Genomic DNA, 20838 nt, shown 5'->3' with positions numbered 1-20838 from the left:
TTACTTACAACAAGATCCTTACCAACACCTACAAACAAATAGCCCACTATACAAGTAAAAGAACTGCTTACAGGAGATTGCAGACTATTTTCTCTTGTTTAAGAAACGATAAGGACAGATTTGATCGAAATAGTACCCCAGGAATATATTCTATCCCTATTTATGATCATAGGGTGAACTGTCCAGGCGAATATATCGGTGCTACACCACACACTGCCTAAAAACAAAGATCAAGGAGCACAAATACTCCATTCAAAAATGCCTTTCCACTACGACTTTGGCTTCTTTTGCCCTTGATGACGATGTCAGGGTGGACTTTGATAATGCACGTTTAATACAATGGTGTGAGCACCAGGCCAGTGTAAAATACCTAGAACAGCTGGAGATATTTAAAGCATTCAAGAAGGGAATGGCCATCAATTTAAAAAAAAAAAAAAAAAAAAAAAAACGAACTCATTGGCGACTGCGTGGAGGGCATATTTTGACGTATAATTGATCTACATCAAGTTTGTCTGCGGATTTTATATATACATCGAAATTTCTTAAAACAGGAAACCAGTTACACAACTAATTTGTTAGCGTGCTACTTCGAGCATGCGCACAACTTCAAAATGTGTTTTTTGAATTTTTGGAATTGAACCTGATGATGACCGTTGAAGACAGTAGAAAACGTTCGTTTCAAAGTGAATTTTTGCTGGTTTTTTCAGTAATTACATATTTATTTTATTAATTTCTTTATTTTCAAAACAAGGGTTGATATTTATTGTTACTACTATTAAATTAGCAAGTGACTTATTCTATTCATTTAATAATAAAAGTGAATAAAATAATTAATAAATTCTATTTATAATTTTTTAGAGTCACATTCGAGACAAGTTATGTTGATGTCTATAATGACTGATAATTAGTCACTTTTTTATGTAATTAGTTTGAATATAAGCCATTAATAAAATAAAATTATTTTATTTAAAATTTCATGATTATGAATTAAGATGTAGTATCTAACTATTCATTTACGTATTTTATTATGCATACAAAAACTTGATTAAGGTGTTGAATTTTAGTAAAGCCAAAAGAATTACTAGATTATCAGGCTATATTAAGGCTAATTTTAATAATTAGAGTAATTTGGCTAGAGATAGACAGTTATGCCTCATCTTCTGATAAATTTAATAATTATAAATTAATTAATTTTTAATTCATAAAATTCTGGGAGAAAAAAAAATCAGCCTAGAGTGGGGACACGATCCCGCGACTACTGCATACCATACAGAATAGAAATGAAACAATAAAATTAATAATTTATAATAATTATAGAACATTGTGCAAACAAAAAAATTCTGAAATTTTTAGTAAGTGTGTATATATTTATTTACTTTTAGATCTCAAAAATGTTAAATGTTTCATATAATTTCAGATCCTTGTAGAATTAATATCATCTCAACTTGTTTCATTAGGTAATTTTTTTCAACTATGAAATCAAACTTAAAATTTTTTATAAGAACTTAAAATCAAAATTACCTCTTGAAATATTCCCAACTGTGGAAACGTACGGGACACATCTAGTTTAATAAATTCTGCAGCACCTTCTTTTCCTTTGGCATTTGCTAATGGAAAATTGAAGTGGAAAATTCTAATGTTAATTTTTGTCAGATAAAAATTATTTAAATAGCAAATAATGTTTCAACACAATTTACATTTTAAAATGTATTGTTATTTTTGTATTTATCTTATTACATAACATATATTAATACAGCAACAATAATAAGATGAATTAACCCCCGAAGGTACCGATCGATCGGTACCCTGGCTTGTTAAGCAAAACTTCGAGGGTACCGATTCATCGTTACCTTGGTAAATATAGATTTTTGTAAAATTTACCAACAACAGATGTCAGCACTTGACGGCATCGTGTTGTCTATTGTCTGTTTTACATATTTTTGTCCAGGTGGTGTTTTGTTGACTTAAAAAATTTTAATTAATGCTTTTTTTTTCTTAATTTATTGCTTTCTGGTAATTTTTTACTTCATTTTTAGCATATTCATGCAATAATATTACTATAATAAGTTCATTTATGCTATAATAAATTTATTTAGCTATAATAAGTCAACGTGTTATAAATATTCAAGTTGTGGTCTTCAGTTCTGATATTTTATATATTTTTTTATTTTAATCGAAAATATCTGCAAATGTTACATGTATTGCTACTAATAATCATATGTTTATTACAAAAATATATAATCTTGTTCGATATGAAGTGAATAAAGTATATTAGTTCATTATATTAGTTGATAGCAGAATAAAATTTTGATTTCAAACACATGTTTGATATAATGTGCAATAATTTCACAATGAATAAACATACATGCATAAGTTTTATATCGAATTGTACAAAACAATATTCTATGTCTTCCTGGCTCAGTGCCAGCAAACTACTAAGTAACTAGACAATGCTAATTTTCACAAAATGTTACAAATTATCAAGTTTGTGTGTCAGTTCTGATATATATTATTTTTTTTCTTATAAATTTTTCTAATAAAATGTGTTTTAAAATATTGTATTTAAAACTAAAGATATTAATAAATGTACGTGATTTTTTTTTCATATAGATATAATGATAATTTGATTTTTGGTGAAATTTTAAAATAATATTGCCTGACTGACCTATGTTGCCTTAGGAGGGATCACAAAAACATAAACTAGATGTTGGGGGTAAGGATTAATGTGCCTTTGTGTCCTTAACTTAATTTAAACTTATCTGTCTACTAGTACTTTATCAATTAACAGGATTTATTATACTGGATTTATGGATGCAGCTAAAAAATATCTGTGTTATAGAAACGAAGAAAAATACAACATATCAGAAAAAAAAGTTGTGGTGTATTCACTTAACAGTAGTTGTAACTCAAAAAAAACATATATTGGTGAAACAAAACAAAAATAAAAAATAAGATTAAGTGAACATATTCGAGCAATTAAGAAAACATATGCAAATTCAGCAGTGGCTGAACACTAATTCAGAAGGTTGCAAAATTGATTTGAATACCGTAAAAATAAGGAAAAAAGAGGAAAATAATTATAAAGACAATTAATTAGAAAAGCCTTACTGTCCTTAAAATTCTATTATTATTTATAGTCATCTACGTGGATATTTCTTGAACAAGAAATATCCATTCATACTCAGAATTGGAATATGTATTTATAGTAGGTTTTTAAATTGTATTTTATTAATTTGGAATATTTTAGATTATATTGTAACTGATTTGTTTTATTGTTAATTATAGTGCTTAGTGGTAATACTGCTGATGAGGGGCATGCTAGCCCGAAACACGTGTAATATGTGTACGGATATTGCTACTACAGGTGATATAATAAAGAAATTTTTCCTGAATTAACTCTCATTACTGTGCCAATCCTTAAACACCAGTATAATGTCCTATTAATAAATAACGTCCACATAGAGGACTATAAATAATTATAAAAACAATTATATGAACACATCAATATAATTAAACAAACGGATAGAATAAATAAAAATACTGGAAGCGAGATACACCAATCACAAAGAGGAATCATTGACAGAAAAGAAGAGGGGACATATAAAAGGAAGGATTGGGGTGAAGTTTAAGTGAATGTGAAAAATCAATGATGTAAGTTTTGGGGTAAGTTTTAAACTAAAAAATTTATTTTATTTAATTATTTATGTTTAAAAAAAAAAAAACAGGAATGTGTACGGAATTATTTGATTAATATTGATTTTGAATATGCTTGGAATTAGGAATGTGTTTAAAATCCAGAATTTGTAAGAATTTTATTGTTTTATTGTTGGGAATTTTATGTTTGTTTATGATTTAATAAAATTTATTTTAATTGTAGAAAATGTCTTTTAAATGCCTGCTGATGAGGGACAAACCAATCCAAAACACAATGTTCAAGTGTATGTGTTCAGGTGATTTAAACAAACATTATTATTTCTGATCTGTAAGACCTAATTGCTGCATCCATAAATCTAGTATAATAAGTGATGTTAATTGATAAAGTACTAGTAGACAAGATAAGTTTAAAATAATAAGATTAGTTTTTGAGTCAATTTTTATCATTAACCTGAAGATCATTTTAATTAAGTATTAGGAAATTAACATATCATCATTGTCTATATAAACTCAGTCAGCAAAAACATTTGGCATAAATTATAATTCAAATTGCTACAATATGAACTTTGTGGTTATAATATTTTGTATCAAGTAAACATGAAATTGGAAAGAAATGATCATAATTAATTTGAAGTGTCATAATATTTCAAGTCTAAACAAAATATTTATGCACGTAGAAAATATAAATGCATTTTAAATAAATCATAATTATTTTATCTGTTTATAATCACTGAAATGTCAGTCCTGATCTTAATATCAAATAATGCATATTAAAATAGTCGATAGTAAAATGTTCTTTAGCTATTGTACATTTCAAAATTTAAGCTCACTTGTATCATTTAATATCATATAAAACCTTGAGTTTTCATAAAATAATAATCTTTGATGAAAATTAACCTGAAATGCACTTGTTTTTTTAGATTGTATATTTTAACACAATACAAAATTTAAAAAAAAAAATTAAATTTATAAATAAAAGTAATTTATTTAAAAACTTAAGTAAATAAATTTATTAAACTAAAGTAATTTTTATTCTACCTGTATCCGAATGAGATTCTGATATCCATATTTTTTCCTTTGAACGACTAACACAAATATCATAAAGCTCTTCTGTTATGTTTAAATCATTACCAATGGCATGTTGCCATACTTTTCCTCGAACACTTGGGGGCAAACCCTTCCACCATAATTCACGAGTTTTCTTGGCATCTTTCCTACAAATATATTGCTCTGTTAAATTTAATAATTAATTTTTATTATTATCCTCAAAATCAAGAAAATACAAATATATCAAATTTAAAAAATCTGAATGAAATATTCATCATAAATTAAAAATTATTATTAATAGCCAAAACATGCTAATTATGAAGATTAAATTATGGCAAAATCGTTATGAATAAAACTGTAAACAAATCAAAAATAATGGCAACATGTTATGCTTACTTGTATGTACATGTACAGTACTTTAAGATAAGCTGTCATCTAATGTAAAAAGAATCCTACAGTTTAAAAGTGTTGCGAATTGTGAATTAGAGATATTAAAACTAATACAGTTGAATTTCTGTATAACAAATTATCTATGGAAAAAATAGAGAACTCATTATATTATATTAAATTAAAAATGCACCATACATAAAAAAAAGACATTTTCAAAATTCCTCAGAAAAATTTGTTGAAAATAAAAATTCATTATATAAGACTTCATAATATGGGAGTCCAACTGTAATTGAAGTCAAGTGACAATCAGTATAAACAATACAGGGCTATCTTATCATATATCTTAAATTTATTTTAAACACTGGTAAATTTGGCTTACACTATTATTGATTCATATTATAAATCTTCTTTAGACAACTTAATAAATGTATATAATGGTGTTTTCTTCACAAATAATTTAAAGTTCCAAGTTATATGTCTGTTATATTTTCTGGTTTTAACTTCTAACATCAGTTTATGTAAAATATACTATGAAATTACTATTGATGGGCTTTAAAGATCTTGGTTTTTGGTGGACATTATTGTTTATTTATCGCGATGTGCAGTTGATGTTTTATTTAAAGTTCTTTTAATTAGAGTACAAAATGCAACATAATAGTCACATGATAATAAAATATTCTCTCGTAACAATGAAGGCCAATATATAGCTTGGTGTGGAATCAAACAGCAATCTAATGTCCTGTGACAGATGCTGCCAGATGATTTGAAGCTTCATTCCTAGTATCTCCTTCACATGATTAATTAGCAAGATGTGTAGAAATCTGGCTAGTGATGGAAAAGTATGAATCTCATCACAAAGACATTGATCAGATTTCCTTGTCTTGCATTATCATGCTGATAAATAGTCCCAGAAAGCATGACATCACAGGCAGTACAATTGACTGAAGAATGCTGTCAATGTACTGATGTGGTGTCAGAGTATCTTGAAGTAGGGAGATGTACTATAATAGATGATGATGACTATTTTCTTTACAAATAAAAAAATGTCCTAAATTCTTTCTTCAGTGAATAAATTTTTTGTCCATTAAATTGAGAGTCTACCATATATAAAGCTATTTTTATTAAAAATGTTTAAACATTAAGACTAATAAACTCCTAAAAAACACCGGATTATAAATAAATCTTCAACCAAAAACCTAATAACCGGTGCAAGTCCAATTAAATTTCATGGCAAACGTTTTCGGACACCTCACTGTGACCTTTCTCAAGCCTTCTTGTCTTCTTAAAATGATTTTCGAACAATCGAACTCTTATTTCCGCTACGCACATGCCAACCGAATAAATTGAAAAATCAAAAAACTCAAATTCAAACCGTTCAACTATCTTCCGTAGAATTCCAAACAAATAAAGCTTCAACTGAAAACACTAATCTTTTGCTATTTACAAATTCCTAAACTGCTCCACCCTTCCTCTAAAAAGCGATCACGCAAGCAGTTCTATGTCGATGCCATACGCTGCAAATTTTACAAACTTCAAAGAAATGCTCCTCCATTCCTTCAATAAAAAGATCTTCAGCCACTTTCCTTTCTTTTACTCCGTCCTGTCTTTATGCAGTAGGGCCTGCCAAGCCATCGATAACTTCATCTCATCCTTTGCATTTATGGGCTGTGATGTTTGGAAGGCCTTATAAATCTCCATTTGTTCCAACCATCGAATTTGATTAGCATGCTTAGTGGTAGCCAGTAGCTTCGCGGCGTTGAAGTCCGGGATGATTTCCGGATCGGATGCATAAATCGATAATGAGGTGGTAGCTCTCCCGTATGCAATGTCCTTCTGGTGCTCCTTCCATCTTACTTCCACCACTGTTTTGGTGGATCCAATGTATACTAATTCCTTATTGCATCTATTATCCGTTAGTGGGATAGTATATACCCCAGAAAGTTTGTCCCTATTTGGTCTATCCTTATCATTCCGTAGTAGTTGCAGCATAGACGGGCATCTCCTGTACGCTATGTCAAACCATTGTCTTTTTGCAATTTTTCTATATAAAGGTGCCAAGATCGGGTTGTACGAAAGGGGTACAATATTATTCGCTGTTTTTTCATTATTCCCATTATCCGGTGGAACAGGACTGGCACCATTTACATAATTCCTTACTAGTTGCTGTACCAATCTGCTGTACCCGTGCTCTTGTGCCACCTCCTGCAAGTATTCCAATTCATTCCGTAATGCTTCCTGGATGGTGCTGTGGGTGTGCGCCCTTTTAATCAGGGACCTGAATGCAGCCATCTTATACCCAAACGGGTCACGAGAGTCCGCAGGTATGTAACTTGAGCTGCCTGCTGCCTTCCTGTATACCGTTGTGTGTATCCCGTTTTTTTGCTATTTGAATGCCTAGGCATTCAAATAGCAAAAAACGGGATACACACAATGGTATCGGAAATCATCCTGGACTTCCGGGATGATTTCTGATACTGTTCCGATACCAAATAGCAAAATCCAGGATACACACAACAGATCCGGAAATCATCCCGGACTTCAACGCCGCGAAGCTACTGGCTACCACTAAGCATGCTAATCAAATTCGATGGTTGGAACAAATGGAGATTTATAAGGCCTTCCAAACATCACAGCCCATAAATGCAAAGGATGAGATGAAGTTATCGATGGCTTGGCAGGCCCTACTGCATAAAGACAGGACGGAGTAAAAGAAAGGAAAGTGGCTGAAGATCTTTTTATTGAAGGAATGGAGGAGCATTTCTTTGAAGTTTGTAAAATTTGCAGCGTATGGCATCGACATAGAACTGCTTGCGTGATCGCTTTTTAGAGGAAGGGTGGAGCAGTTTAGGAATTTGTAAATAGCAAAAGATTAGTGTTTTCAGTTGAAGCTTTATTTGTTTGGAATTCTACGGAAGATAGTTGAACGGTTTGAATTTGAGTTTTTTGATTTTTCAATTTATTCGGTTGGCACGTGCGTAGCGGAAATAAGAGTTCGATTGTTCGAAAATCATTTTAAGAAGACAAGAAGGCTTGAGAAAGGTCACAGTGAGGTGTCCGAAAACGTTTGCCATGAAATTTAATTGGACTTGCACCGGTTATTAGGTTTTTGGTTGAAGATTTATAAATATTAAGACATTAGCTTCAATTATTTAAAAAGAAAAGTCGACTTACAAAGAATCCCAATGTGGTAAGACTTCATTATTCCATGTTTTAGTGGCTTGAATTAATTGGTCCTCCAATTTATATTGCTGTTGAAGTTGTTTTCTCTTTATTTTAGCATCTAATAGTTCTTTATAAAATAATCATTTAATTAAAATCAAATATAATGTTATAAATATTTTAAATAAATAATAAAATCAGAAATGTAAACATAATTAATCACTATTTGATTATCTTAATTAAAACTAAAATATTTTGCAAAAAATAAAAAAATAAAATCTCCATGAGATAACATCTTATGATTGTAGCAGTTATTCTTATGATTATTTTGATGTCTGTCTCAATTATGAGATGTTAGTATAAATTTATACAGAAACAATAGAACGTTTATGATATAATATGAAGAATGTTTATGCATTTATTAAATTTACTGATTTTTTTTATGATACTTATACAAGTGCACTTTAATAATGTTTATGAGAACCCTAATTCATTTAAGGATTCTTACTTCAAGGAGAAAGAATGCATAAAACTAGTGGATGGCAACTGTTTTTTCAGATATTTATTGTAACACAAATTTGATCATTGAATTACCATGTTTTTGTGATTTGTTACAATAAATATCCAAAAAACAATTTTCATCCTCTAGTTTTTGCACATTCCTTCTCCTTGATGTAAGAAGTCCTTAAATGAATTGAAGATGCCAAACTTTACAATACCTTTAAAATAAAAACAAAAAGTATTGATCATAATGTACTTGTATAATTTCACCATATGTTAGGCAACAATGCTAATAATAAGTATTTTATAATGCTACAATTTATTTTTCTATATCTAAACAAATTTTTAAATATTATAATTCTGAAATTATACGACAAATATTTTTATTTACAAAATATGTAAATTTTCAATTCTACTACACTATTTGTTACTGAGAAATAACAAAAAAAAAGTTTTCTAAAATTTATCACTAATAAAAAAAAATCATAATGCCTCCAGGAATGTTTTAAAGTCTGCTAAACAAGTAGTTTTACTGAAAATAAAAAATATGTAGTAGTAGTAAGAAACTATTATTTCAAGAAAAATTTTTTGAATATGGTTACAAATCTGTTCACATTATCATCACTTTGTCCTACAGTGTTATAGAATATGGTTTGATAGGATAAGCTTTTCTTCTGTACTTTTCAGTATTTTATTATTTATCCTAAGTATTTATGACAAACATTTTTTCATAAATATAAAAATGTTACAAGGCTCCCAACAACAAAAACATAAAAATCTTGGAGACAATTTTTGACTGATTGCCATACTTTTCTCTGTTATATATAACAGCTGAAAAGTAAAAAATGAAAAAGTACGAAAATTTTAAGAAAAAGCAATATTTTGCTAACATATTTTCTTTAAAATGGTAAAAGTGCCACTGATGCTCAATTCTTATAATATATTTTTTTAAATTTTGACTTCCTTCTTAATATTGCAGAATGAATACTTAAGTATTTGAAATAGATTTAAAATTTCATTGCATCAAGTCATGTTAATTCATAATTTTCAGTTAAACAAGGAAACAAATTTATTTTTCAGATTCATTACTGATATCATGTATTGCCACATTCAGTTTCTAAGACACAGGGCAAGCATGTTTTACTTATAACATTTTACCATCCCTTCTGTGAAGCAAATTGTTACCAATTGCTCATTATATTACAAAAACATTTGTAAAAGTAAAACCTCTCTTAGCAAATACTTCAATTAAGTGAACATCTTGCTAAGTAATCAGTCAAAAAATTTCACTTGAAAATGCCAGTTATGTTATTTGAACCTCATACATTCAATTTCTTGTTGTCAAATTTTACTTGTGAAAACAAAAGTTAAGGGATCTAAACTAGCAGTCAGCTTGTTATTTGTACTTACAAATGAAGTAAGTGTTATTTACAATATATAAAGCAAATTAAGTATTAATTATTTATATAATTAATACTGTCCTTTACTCTATGATGAAATACATTGCTACAATGATGTATTATAAAACTGATTTATTAAGTCCAGTAAAACTTGCTAACTTTATTTACAGCATTTATACACATGCTATATTTTTTAAATTATTTTTTTATGTTTAATATTTAAATAACTTTTATTTTATATTACAAAAAATGTGTGTTTTCTATATATTTCTTTCTTCTCTGTCTTATAAAAGATCTCTACAATGAAAATTTGTGGACAGTAAAATAATTTAAAAGTAGAGAGAAGATATGGAAAACTATACTAAAAGTTAAATCACAATCAATGTTTCTAAATACAAAACTACAGAATTATCACTGTTCACATGATTACACACAGATTTTACAGCGGAATCTCACTTAATGAGCATAATTCATTTCAGAATCTTACTCGTAATGCAAAACACTTGTTAAGCAAAACAGTTTTTCCCACAGAAATTAATATAAAATATGATAATGCATTCCATGCTGGAAAAAATACTCAAATATTTTATGTATAACATTTATTCAAAGAAAATTATACAATATACATTCTTAAGGAGCGTGAATCATCTTCATCTTTTCTTCTAGCATGGAATGAACCAATCTGGAATGCAAATTCTATTTGCAGAAAAAAAAAAAAAAAAATCACGGATAATATGTCTGATAAAGACGCTAAACGACATGCCAAATTCTTGGGCTGTGTATAGGCTATAATTAAATAATAAAAATTAATTAATTTGACTACCAGTAGACAGTTATGCTGCCATCTAGTATTAAATTTAATAATTATAAATAATTAATTTTTAATTTAGACACTTTAAAAATTTAATTAGGAATTGGTCATTAAATTTAGTACGAGATGGCAGCATAACTACCTATCTCTAGTCAAATTACTCAATTTCTAATATTTAATTATAGCTTTTACATAGCCCAAGAATTTGGCATATCGTTTGACGTGTTTATTATATAACGGGCTATGACTGTCGATGTTTATACGTAATGTGTGTGAACAAAAGTTTGGAAAAATGTGTGATCACAAGCGACACTAAGATGCTAGCAGAATGAGTGCTAAACACAAACTGATGGAGCATGCACACAATCTGGGACTACCCCTCTCCTTGTCACTCATTATGTGAAACATTGCTTGTTAAGAGAGATTCCACCGTATATTAGTTATACAAAAAGTAAAATTTATTTTCTGCAGAACAGTTTTTAGTAATATTTATATTAAAGGCACTTATGTTTTCCAATGTATTTATTTAGTAGTAGCTTAAACACCAGCTAATAGCTCAAAAAATCCAATGCCTCAAATGTAAGATTTCCTTATAAATACTACATCTCTGGTGACTGCTTTTATAACTATTTATTAATTCAACAGAAGATAAAGAAGAAAAAAACATAATAGAAGTATAACATTCAGAATAAAGACCAAAAGCTTGCAACTTATGTCACAATAACTTTACTGAGAGACTACTTACAGATTAACACCTGAAAGAACTACTACAGTAAAGATGATGATTAAGAATGACAAGGATAACATTTTATAACTGCCCAAAGTAGAATCTACTCAAAGACTTAAGAAAAAATATTTTATATAGCTTTCTACAAAACTGTTGAAAACCAAGATTATAGAACAATGTCATCCTGTTAGTTGTTGCATCAAGCAAAAAATAAGTCAATCTTGAAATAAAACAGGAACAATACATCCATCAATAGTGAAGTTGAGTTATTTAAAATTTTTTTAAAAAAATTGTTGTTAAATGAAAAAATTATTTTAATAGAATTATATTATTTTCTAACTTTCTGATACAAGAAACTTAAAAAAATCTATCATCATCATCATCATTAACATGTATTTATTTCTTTAATACTTTTTATTTTATTTTAACTCAATTTATTTCATTTAATTACATTAAATTTTAATTATAATTTTACATTAATTACTATATTTTGCTCTTAAAATGTATTAAAATATACTATTTTTTATTTTAACAATTAAAATAAATAAAAACTTGAACTTTGATTTTTAAGTACAGTAAACAAACAATATCTAAAATACCAATAAACTAATGTTAAAATATTTGGAATGTTTATCTAATCAGATTTCCCAGAAAATTAGTAAATAACAAATCATATTCAAACCACAGTTTTTATTATATTAATGACTACATTTTTTAAACAACATATGTTAATTTGATTAATATATTATAATTATAATAATAAACAACGCTTTTAGCCCACGACTATAAATTGGATAGAGTTAGATAACCTAAATAAATAGGACTTAACAATTCGGGGGCTTATCACATCAAGGCCGACAGAAAGAAGGACTAGATCTTTAATAAAAAAAGTTAGTCTTTAATAATCATATTCAAATTTAAGTAAATATGCATTACCTAAATTTGAATATGATTATTAAAGACTAACTTTTTTATTAAAGATCTAGTCCTTCTTTCTGTCGGCCTTGGTGTGATAAGCCCCCGAATTGTTAAGTCCTATTTATTTAGGTTATCTAACTCTATCCAATATTATAATTAGATTAGTGTGTGTGTACAGGAAATAAATTGCAAAAGTAACTTAAATAGTACAAACAACAACTGAAGTTGACACCCCATGTGATCTGAAAAACTGACTTATCTGATGTGTTGAGTAAACTGAAGTGATAAGAAAATAACAGCAGCAGCTTTTTCAGATTAAAATGTTGTGATATTAGTTCTCAATTAAAACAAAAGATAATGCAATTTTGAAATTAAAATGATTATTATTATTATTATTATGTATGATTACAGTGGATCCCTGTGCTTAACTGTTGGATCAACTAACAGAAAAAACTGGCTAACAAAATAGGTCCTACAGACCCTAATATATTCATCAACTAATGGAAAAATCAGACTAACAAATTTTTTTAGAAATTTGTTAGTAGTGAAATTCTTTTGTGTATTTTTTATCTTTTATATAAATTTAATATATAGCATATTATGCCTGTATTCATATTATAACATTTTAAGATTTTATGTTATTTTTCATCTTTTAATAGTTGTTTTTACTTGTTCAGTACTTTTTAGGTATAGAACAGATTAAGCCATTTACTTGTTATAAAAGGTTTCATTTGTAAATCTCTCTGCTAAATGAATGAATTTCATTATGGGTCCACTGTATGATTAGCAAGTTAACAAATGATGATTTACTTTTATTCTTTATTCAATTTACATGGAACCAAATGTAAAACAATGTAATCTATTAATTAAAAGAATGTTATCAATTAAGTAAATATGACTTCATTGTAATTGAAATAAAATGACAGTACAAATACAAATATAAAAATAAAAATTCAAACAATGTAGATCCCATTCCAACAAAGCAAACAGTTTTCTTTCAATAATTAATCTCAAAGAGAAAAATAGGTTCTGTTTGTTTGGAAGATGAAATCTTTTCAATTCTGTTTTTGATAACAGTTAAATCCCAAAAAATGTTAACATTCTATACTGGATGATCTGCAATGCCTTAAGGGTCTCAGTTTTAGTTATATTCAGAGTATGTATTTCATTTTCCTTCTCTTCCTCAGTCCTCACTTTGTGTTTGTAGCTCTGAAATTTTGCAATAGTATCCTGAATTTCTTCAATTGAGCTAATATCTATGCACTTGTCTATTTGGGTATATACTCTGTGGCAGTGGTGCCAAAACTGAGACCACCAAATCTAGCCTGAAAATATATTTGACACATCACTTATAAATGACGGAAACAGGCTTACTTTTACTACACATGTGAATAAACAATATATTTATGGCTCATCTACCTATGACTTACGTGCAATTTGGTCTTCAAACTGAAAAGTTTGGGCACCACTGCTCTGAAGCATCAATATCTCTTAATTTTTTTCAATTATTTACATCATTTCAGCATATCATCTGATGTGTTAAACTCATCATTATCCAGATCTTCATCCTCCTGAAATTCTGATAAAATAAACCCTGCATGTGTAAAACAATTTGCTAATACTTAAAACAGTAATCTTTTTTCAAGAAGAGTTAATGTAATGGAGCAAATCCAAAAGAAATATCACACTCACACTCATGTCTACTTTTAGCTGCATGAATAATTTTGAGAAAGAATTTTTTTAGTAACTATACTTAAAAGATCAGTTAATACCTTGGTCTTAAGGTTGAATGCTATTATGTTCAGAAGAAAAGTCAACATTTCTGTTGTTTATAGTCCTAAAAAGTTTTTCATGAGTAGGACAATTGTCAACAATAAATGCAACATGTATTTTCTCTTTAGCAACCTGTTAGCAATAGTCATACTTACACAAAATTTTGGTCCAAATTGCAGAAGTCATTCGGCATCATGAATTTGCATTAGCCTTACAGGGTACTAGAAAATTTTTAACTTCCTCAAAACATCTTGAGTATTGTGACTTTTTAATTACAACATCCATGTTTGCACTAGTACAACTGTAACATATACAGTAATTTTTGATGTTTTTCCTCCATGGCAGGGTTTGTTTTTGAATGATGCTGTTTTTTTCTGATTGAAAATGTCACTTGATTTGTATAATATTTTAACCTCTTGAAAGACTGTTTATTTCCATATTTTAATATTGTTTTCATTAACAAGTTTTTTTCCCCCACACACTTTTTAAAAGTCATACTATGACAAACTTTAAATTGTTCCAACCATCTTTCATTCTTAATTAGAATCAAAGATGGTTGGAAATTGGTTGGAATGAGAATGAAGAGGGTTATTAAATTCATTAATTTTCAATCCTTTAGCAATTTCTAGAACCTTTTCTTTTAAAATGGCACTAGAAATAGGAACATAGTCACTGTATAGGGATCCTTGATTTCTTCATACAGTGATTTCTTTTGTTGTTTTAGAGATAGTTCCATGGTATGTTTAGGAAGCAACTTTTTTTATTTCAGCATTCCTAAAACTATCAATCTGGCAATATTTCTATTAGCATACTCAGTCTAAAGTTTTGGAATTTTAAAATTTTATTATAATCTCACATTTTTCTCTTAGAGTAGTTAATTTTTGTTTGCTTATTTTTATTTTCACTAAAAAGAAATGAAAAAGTTTGATCACAGAGTCTTTATGGTCAAGAATAAGAGTGACTTTCACAAAATCACTTTTGTTCTTACATAACTGGCTGCATCTAGGTTCAAAGATGCCAATAATTAATTAATAACCCTTTGTTTCATCAACAACAATGAACCAAATGTGAATGCAATAAAACTTAAAACTTTGATGCTGCCTTTTGTCTAAAAGCAGTAGCTTTCAAATGCAACCACTATGATATTTCTGTATGACTACTGGAAAATTTTTTCATAAATATCAAAGTATTTTATTAAATCTCAACATAAAAATTAATTTATGTGCAGCATAATTATTATATAGACTTTTATAAAAGAGAGATTCAATGATAAGACAAACAATTGTTTACAAGCATTTTAAAATTTCATTTCCTTAAATTTATTTGTAGCCACTAGCTATATCCTATAGCCATTTATGTAACTACCAACTAGTCTAGTCAAATGATGCGACTATTTTTACAGCCACTAGAAAAATATTCTTGAAAATCGTAGCCTAGAGAGAAAAAGTTTAAGTCTAGTAGGGCAGAAAAAAATTTTCTTTCATTTCTGTTATAAAACAATGTTTACAAGGTGTAACTACCTTGACAAGAAACCTAATAGATTTCCACTAACAAACCGCCATTTTGTATGCATGACTGCAGTACTTTCACATGAATAATTATATTAAAATATACTTTATTTTGACATCATAGGAGAATTATTTTCACTTACTATGGAAATAACACATTTATTTTTTATTAACCATAAAAAGCCAGTCTAAATTGACATAAATTTTGTCTAAAACAAAAGTTATGTCAATTTATATCAAAGTGATTATTAAATTATAATTTGTTAAAATATCAACTTGTCTGTAGTAAAAAAACAAGTATTAACATTAGGTAGCTGGGACATGACCAATCTGTCAATTCATGTGGTAGTTTTGAGTTAACCAAAATAAATTTACATTATTGTCTATAGAACTTGGCTGAAAACTGCCAATTTAACCAAACTGTAAACTTATTGCAACTCAATGATTTTTTAATTACCTTTTTTCCTTGCAGCTTTAACCATTTCTTCATATTCCAACTTGTGTCGACTTTCTTCTTCAGGATGTTTTGCAGGAAGATTACTATTAAAATAATTCACAAAAGTGTAAATAAATCTAAATAAAATTGAAATGAAAAATGAATCTCATCATGATATATCTCACAATTATATTATCATTACATATATTTTATTAAAAAAACCCAAGAATGTTTTATGTAGCTTATTTATATAAACTTGTTTTATTTTTGGTAAGTTTAAATATTCCATAAAAAAATTAAATATCAGACAAAAAATATATATTTTAAAATCTATGATCAGAATATTAAAAAATTTAATTGAGAAAGTACTTAATTGTTAGTATCATACAAAACTAAAAGTTTTAAATCTAAAAATGCTAAACTACTTTCCACTTTTCGGAATATAATGATTTTTTGTAATATATAAAAAGGAAAATTTATAGTATAAGAATTAAGTATTATTATAAAAAAGCATCGAATTACAAAACTTTTATTTGGGAAAAATGCATTCCAAAATTCTTACTCAAGATTCTCATTCAATATTTCTTGTACTAGAAATACTAACAACAAAAGACAAGAAAAGGCAAATGTCCATCTTTCATTACCTTGAATTACATTTCATATTTAAAATAAAAGTTTGTGATATATGTATTAATGTTATATGTATTAATATGTATTATACATATTAATACATATAACATGTATGTATTAATCAGAAATTCTTGATCATAGACAGTTTTTAAGAAAAAATAACATAATAATTTTAAGTTATATTGGATATGAATACTCTAGCACAAAGAAGCTCATAAAGAGCAAGTGGGATTGTAGTTTTATCCCAATTTACAAGTTCATATTCCACGCCTGTCCTGAGACCACATCTCAATATTTTTATTGGATTGTTTTTATTTTCATTCTATTAATGCTATATTTAAATGTCCTCTCATTTGATTTTACAGTATATTTTTATTTTATTTTTGCGAAGTTTCTAATAGCATAAATAAATATGAAAAATTAAAGAAAATTGAAAAAATTCTATTTAGCTGAGTTGGAGATGTTGCAGTTGTGTTAAAACTTACATTAACTTCTTGCTGGAAATCAGATATATGCCTACTCCTTGGACTTTTCCATTCTGACTCAGAGTTTGTCGCAAATACTTCACTTCAACAACTTCCAAGTCATTCATTGTTAATTAATGTGTCTTTGGATAAATTAAACTTTTTTTTTTGAAAATGGAGACTCATTGTTAACAACTATTAATAAATTTAATGATAGCATAGAAATATGAGTTTGCTAATTTACTTATTTAACAGGTAAATTAGTAAACAAGTATAAGCTGCCAACATATGGGGGCAATTAGTTAGTTAATTGCGCATCAGGAAAAACCCAGGAACCGATCGTACGTAGGTGGTGGTGGCAGAGGTAAAGATGACAAGTGTCTTACAATAACCGTTTATTTTAACATCAAAGCAAACTTACAAAGAACAATATGTGTTGCGATCTAGATCGTCTGCGGCAAAGGGAGCTCCGGATGGCGGCGATCGGGGAGTGCTGTCGGAGTCGTCGGTGAAACCCCGAGGCAGTCAGGCAGAAGAGTCCGAGGGATCGGTGACAGACGTTGGTGAAAGAGTAGGTGGCTGTTTGGAGTCCCGTCGTTCACTTCCTGGTAGAAAGCTCCGTCGTCTCCCCTTTCGATCTTGATTCGATCTTTTATACAATTTTCCCTTGAATCTTTCCCTCTTGATTGGTCTTGGGTCCCTTTTTCCTTTTCTCGATTAGTCAGTCTCTTGTTTCTAAGCAAGACAAAAACCAAGTTTGGCCGGGGACGGCGCCTGAACGTTGACAGCTACTCACATAATTTACACTGTTTGCCCCCCTCGCAGACATCTGGCCGAACCAATCAGCCAAACGTTCTGTGGCCGCCCCCCTTTCGAGATGGTCCTGGGCTCACATGGTCTAACAGGTGTCCTTGACCATATGTCTCTCTTCTTTCTCTCCTTTTTGTTAATTGTTTACATCCCGGCTCTTCTGTACGAGCACCACGACATCCCCTTCGTTGTTTATTACTGCACTGCATTTGCTTTAGAAGAAATGCTTTACATCAGTCGAATTTGTAGCTCGACACGCGTTCTCGCTCCGATTGACCTTCCGAAATTTCCCGATGTAGCAATCTTATAAACAATCAAAATCCCGACACGATTTTAGGATCTTCACAGGGCTCCCGACCTTTTAAAAATGTTGCTTAATTCTTAGCAACATTTTACCTGGCAGCTTGGCTGTCAGTTCGATCTCCACCTTGCCGGAAGTAGTGATCCAATTTTCCCTCTCCCCGACGGGTTCTGTTTACTTCTGTCGACCACCGTCTCCGTTCTCGTTCGTGACAGATCAGTTTTTGTATTAGTTGTTAGATGGACCATATAGCAATAAACAAGGTTTAATATAAAGACATATATACGGACGAACAAATTTACAGAGTACAATACGGAAGATTACAAAATGGTAAAGAAACAGAAAGAAATGAAAATACGGATTGCAGAACACAGGAGTTGGGACCTTCGGTCTTCTTCGCCCTCTCCTGTCCCTGGGGTGTCCCCGCCCCGCAATTGTTTCACCGCAGGTTTGGAGACCAGCCTCTGGCTCTTCCCGCTGCTGGGCGTATTTGGTCCCGTTCCTGGAGAATTTCTCGGGTCTGTTCCCACTCCCGCAAGAACCGTTGAGAGAGCTCCCGCATCTCGTGGCCTCTTCCTACTCCTTGCGGGGTCCCAGGGGGAAAAGCTCCCTGGTCCTCTGGTCTCGGAGGCTCCTGTCCTTTCACTTCCCCGAGATTTTGGCCGCTCTGGGCCAGGAGTCTCCTCTCCTAGAGGTAGTCTGCTCGTCGTGCCGCGTAGCTTGCTGCTTCCTCCACCTCTCGTTTTAACTCGGGGTCTCCCTGCAGGGACAGGACTAGCATCTCTGGGTACGCCGTGTTGGGGCACTCCTAATCCGTGCAATGGCGTGCCGCACGGCAGTTGGGTTCACTCAAAACTTTCCATCTGCTTCTTCGTCACGCCACCCGAAGAGTTCGTAGGCTGCGTCTACATCTAATTCCTCCAAGTTCCATGTTTCTGACGCCTCCGCTATGGGATCTCTTGGTGTTTGTTTTTTGCTTTTGTTTCGTTGTCTGCCAAATATAAAGAAAAAGGTTTTATTGGTTAATGACGTAGGCGTCTTTTATTGGCGGGTTCTCTCCTCTCTTCCCCCGTTCCTTTTTGGAGAGTGGGTTTCTATTCGCAATTGGTGTTGCCTTCTCATAAAGAGAAGGTCCGTATTCCTTGGTGTTAGGGTCCTTTAGGACGCTTTGTTTGGTTCGGGCCTTTTGCCGCCCCTTTGGGTTTCCACTGGGTAAATGGTCAGTTTTTAAATTTACAAAAAGCCAGATTTGGCAAAGAATAAGATATGTTGCATTACCATAAATAAAAATTATTACTGTATCAAATTTCTAAACAACTTAAATTGAGTATGAAACAGCCAAACATTCATTATTCATTTAGTCTATTGAAACTCAATCATCTTAATCATCATGCATATTGTAAATAAATTTTAAAAATCTACTCCGCATTTTTAATTTGTACTATTTTGAAATTTTAATAATACTGAACGGCTATAAAATATAAATCATGTTTAATTTTAAATTAACAAACTGCATTAATAAATTAAATATACTGTTCAATATATAATGCATAAGCACAAGCACAATTTTAAATATTTACATACATATATGAAAACCTGTAATGATTACATGTGAAATTAAAATGCAGTTTTATGAGTATTAGACAATAAGACAATAGCTGATTCTGAAACATATCACTGTTATTCATAATTATAATATATATATATATATATATATATATATATAAAATAAATGAAAGAAATTGTCAACTGAACTTTACATTGTAAAGTGTGCTTGACATTTTCTAACTATTGGTAAAATTATTTTCACTTACATAGTGAAAGCAGACACTTTTAAACTAGAAAATATGATAGCAACAGACGAAAAATATTTTTAAAAAATAATTGTTATAAGCTAAGATAATTTAATTATTTAGTAAGTGTGTCACCATTGATAGTTTAAACCTCATAAAATACACAAGATAAATAAGATTTATTAAAATTAAGATATTCTTGTATTCTATGATTTAGACCAGAAACACTATTTTTATACAATCGTTAATCACTGTTGAGAGGAGAAAATACATCTATGAAAATCTGACCAGTTATGTAAAAAATAAAAATCTAATACATGGATAAAAAATATATTTTATCAATTTAATATAGTTAATCAAATCATCAAAACATTCATTATAATTAGTAGAATTTTTTCTTAATGAAAGATTAAGCTATAATTTCACTTATAACAATTTCTTTAAATGAAGCAATCTTTCACTTTTCTAGTTATGTCATTCATGTCTATAGTGATTGCAGTAAAAACTCTTGAATGG

At 29.7% G+C, this 20838-nt stretch overlaps 1 protein-coding gene across 3 annotated transcripts in view; it reads right to left on the bottom strand.

The window, feature by feature from the left end:
- LOC136986082 (TBC1 domain family member 14-like) overlaps positions 1 to 20838 on the bottom strand; it is a 65368-nt gene that overhangs the window by 12061 nt on the left and 32469 nt on the right. For 2 of the 3 annotated variants that reach the window (XM_067283537.1, XM_067283538.1), the window contains exons 4-7: positions 16346 to 16428; positions 8263 to 8380; positions 4693 to 4868; positions 1522 to 1607 (exon numbers count right to left, since the gene is read on the bottom strand). In XM_067283537.1, coding sequence (XP_067139638.1) covers positions 1522 to 1607; positions 4693 to 4868; positions 8263 to 8380; positions 16346 to 16428 — 463 coding nt within the window. The remainder of the gene's footprint in view (positions 1 to 1521; positions 1608 to 4692; positions 4869 to 8262; positions 8381 to 16345; positions 16429 to 20838) is intronic. The other variant, XM_067283540.1, reaches the window with a different exon arrangement.

Source organism: Centruroides vittatus, unplaced genomic scaffold, assembly GCF_030686945.1.
Source record: "Centruroides vittatus isolate TY-2023 unplaced genomic scaffold, ASM3068694v2 contig_990, whole genome shotgun sequence".
In the NCBI taxonomy this organism is placed as follows: Eukaryota; Metazoa; Arthropoda; class Arachnida; order Scorpiones; family Buthidae; genus Centruroides; species Centruroides vittatus.
The sequence above is the reverse complement of the archived record's forward strand: the minus strand, read 5'-3'. Positions and strand labels throughout refer to the sequence as shown.